Source organism: Olea europaea, unplaced genomic scaffold (genome assembly GCF_002742605.1).
Source record: "Olea europaea var. sylvestris unplaced genomic scaffold, O_europaea_v1 scaffold1849, whole genome shotgun sequence".
Lineage (NCBI taxonomy): Eukaryota > Viridiplantae > Streptophyta > Magnoliopsida > Lamiales > Oleaceae > Olea > Olea europaea.
This window is the reverse complement of record NW_019236266.1, coordinates 1,053-3,903: the sequence shown is the minus strand read 5'-3', so window position 1 is coordinate 3,903 and position 2,851 is coordinate 1,053. Positions and strand designations below refer to the sequence as shown.

Sequence of the window (2,851 nt, the reverse complement as noted above, 5' to 3'; positions counted from 1 at the left end):
GTCTACTTAAATAATTTCGAACCTTTTTGAGTCTTCCTAGCATAGTTACCTTACTACGTATTACACAATTTATTTTTCGCCTATTTAAAATTATTGAATCTTTTATCTTGAAAAGACAGACACCACGTCCCTTTGAAATTGTGAGTATCATGAATAGCGACAACAAAAGCTAATGCAAACACCTGCAATTGTGGATATTTTACTGCATTGTGGATAGCGCGATTTTAAGCGGTGGGGCGTGTGAGAATATAAAAGTACCCTAAAGATCATAAAGCGAAGCGTGATGAAGAGTGGAAGCTAAGTTTCTATCTAAAAAAAAGGTGGAACCCCAATTTTAAAAACCCCCATCATCTCTCCCCTGAAACATCGTGAGGGAAGTAAATCGCGAGATGTGTCCCACCAGGCCAAGGAACAAGAGCTTGCCTGTACACTGATTTCCATAAATAGTCCAATTTCTTATATAAAGAATCGAACCCTCATACTGCGACTGCCAGCAAAATTGAAACTACTTTACTCCTATCTTTTGCACCACTGAGTTATGCCCCGAGAGACAGCTAAATTTCTATCTAGGTTAGTCTAGGCGAGGTTTAAGTGTAAATAAATTGTAAAAAAAGCGCTTTCTTATTTTAATATTATTTTAAATTTTTAAATCAATCTAAAATTTATTTAACAATTAACGAAAAAAGTATTAAAAAGCGAAAAAATAAAAATAAGATAAAAAAACCTATTCTCGGTGAAATTGTGGGAGTTTAATTGTTTAATAACTCGATTTCTGAACTACGTATGGAAACATGAATTTCATTTCGAAACTATACTTTTTATTACTTAAAAAAAAAAAATTTTTTTTTAAGCAGACCTATACATTAACATACTCTGTCTGTGTGTATGCGCAAGATAAATTTTGACATGTACCCAAAAAATCTGAGAATTTCTAACCTAGTGACAGAGTTAAACTTTGATTGAACTTGTATGATGTATCGTTCCTAACTTTTTAGGGGACAAAACCTATGTCCCAACAAAATAATCTTGAAATGCTATAGTAAAAGGTATCGTTCCTAACTTTTTAGGGGACAAAACCTATGTCCCAACAAAATAATCTTGAAATGCTATAGTAAAAGGATTATTCCATCACGCTTGAACCAATTGGATTATATGGTATTTCTTTGTTCGGTGTCTTTTGAGTCATAAGCGAGCGTATTACACTTGTCAATCGTATATACACAACCAAACGAATCAGGGTCCCTCAACTGTCAAATTACATAAATTCTTTAAGATCAAATCTGTTTTCGAAAAAACATTTTGCTGAACGACCCAAATGTTTCGAAATCCAGTAGTGAACAATTTTCCAAGAAAATCCAAGCAAGAAACCCATCCGAGTCATGCCTATGTTACATTCTTGGCTGGGGATGGCGATTATGTGAAAGGGGTGGTGGGGTTGGCTAAGGGTTTGAGGAAAGTAAAGACTGCTTACCCACTTGTGGTGGCGGTTCTGCATGATGTGCCGGAGGAGCACCGCCGCATGCTGGTGGAGCAAGGTTGTTTGGTCCGTGAGATTGAGACTGTTTACCCCCCTGAGAAAGAGACTGACTCGCAGTTTGCTTGGGCGTATTATGCTGTCAACTACTCCAAACTTAGCCTCTGGAATGTTAGCTTTTATGCCTTCTTTCTTTAATTTGTATTTTGATTTTTTTGTTAGGATTTTTAATTAAAGATGGGCTTGTATGTGTAAATAATTGTGTGTTAAATTATAGGCTATCGAATTCGGTCGAACTCGATTAAAGTGATTTAATAAGATTTCGATTTTGGGTTTTAATGTATCCAATTAAAGTATGAGTTTACATATGTGTAGAGACTGGGCCCAAGTCCTAATTCTATGATGGGTCGAATTAGGTCAAAGGGCATCTCCATATAAATAGGTTATGGTCCCCAGATCACACGCAACGAAACGAATTATTCATTCTCTACTGCATCCCATCACAGAGAGGAAAAGGAGACTGCGTGTAGATTTGGAAGATCATACCGCGAAATCCATATTGCATTAACCATGTCAGATTCAGATATGCTTCCTCTTTAATTCTTATATTTCTCGATAATTTAACATGAAAGATCCAGTAATTTAAAGCATTACATTATCCAACAAGTGGTATCAGAGCCTCTTCATGTTGAATCATTGAGAATCAAAGGTTTTAGTTTGGTTCTTGCAATATATTTTGAAATTTTCAGATTTAACAATTTTTTGGTTATATGTTTTGTTAAATTTGAAAATTTTTGCGGTATAATTTTATTATTTTCGTATGGCTTTATTCAGTTTAAGAAAATTCAGATTTGGAATTCAGATTTAAAAAAAAAATATTCGGCACAACCGGCAACTGCCGGCGGTGGCAGCGCGAAGCTGCTGCAGGCTGCAGCGCCGGGCGTGGCCAAGAAGAAAGGTGCGCCGGCCAATTTGTAAGGGGCGGTGCCGGCGCATAAGGAAAGAAAGAGAAGAAATTTTTTCAGTTTTTTTTTTAATTTTGGGGGCGGGGGCCTCTCCTGTAAATTAGATGAATTGAGGTCCTTAGTTGCAATTAGGGTTAGGGTTATAAAATTAAATTTTCAGTCCCTAACCTTTAAGTTATATTGAGATTTGGGCCTTTAAGTTTCGAATTTAATAATTCAGTCCTTAAGGTTTTAAAATTAATTAATTCGAGCCATTAAAGTTCTGAATTTATAATTAAAGTCCTCAAAATTAAATTATTAATTCAAATTGGCCCCCTAAGTTCATAATTAATTCAAATTGACCCCTAAAGTTTCGAATTTTTAAAATTTGATCCCTAAAGTTTTGAATTGGTCAATTTTGACCCCTAAAGTT

General features: G+C 35.4%; 1 protein-coding gene across 1 annotated transcript; it reads left to right on the top strand.

Annotated features, from left to right (window-relative positions):
• Positions 1-1,315: 1,315 nt before the first annotated feature.
• Positions 1,316-2,432, top strand: LOC111378651 (galactinol synthase 1-like; the record flags this gene model as incomplete). Its single annotated transcript, XM_023001883.1, has 2 exons — positions 1,316-1,645; positions 2,309-2,432. Coding segments are annotated over exons 1-2 (454 nt in total), but the record flags the coding sequence as incomplete, so codon positions are not given.
• Between the last annotated feature and the right edge of the window lie 419 nt (positions 2,433-2,851).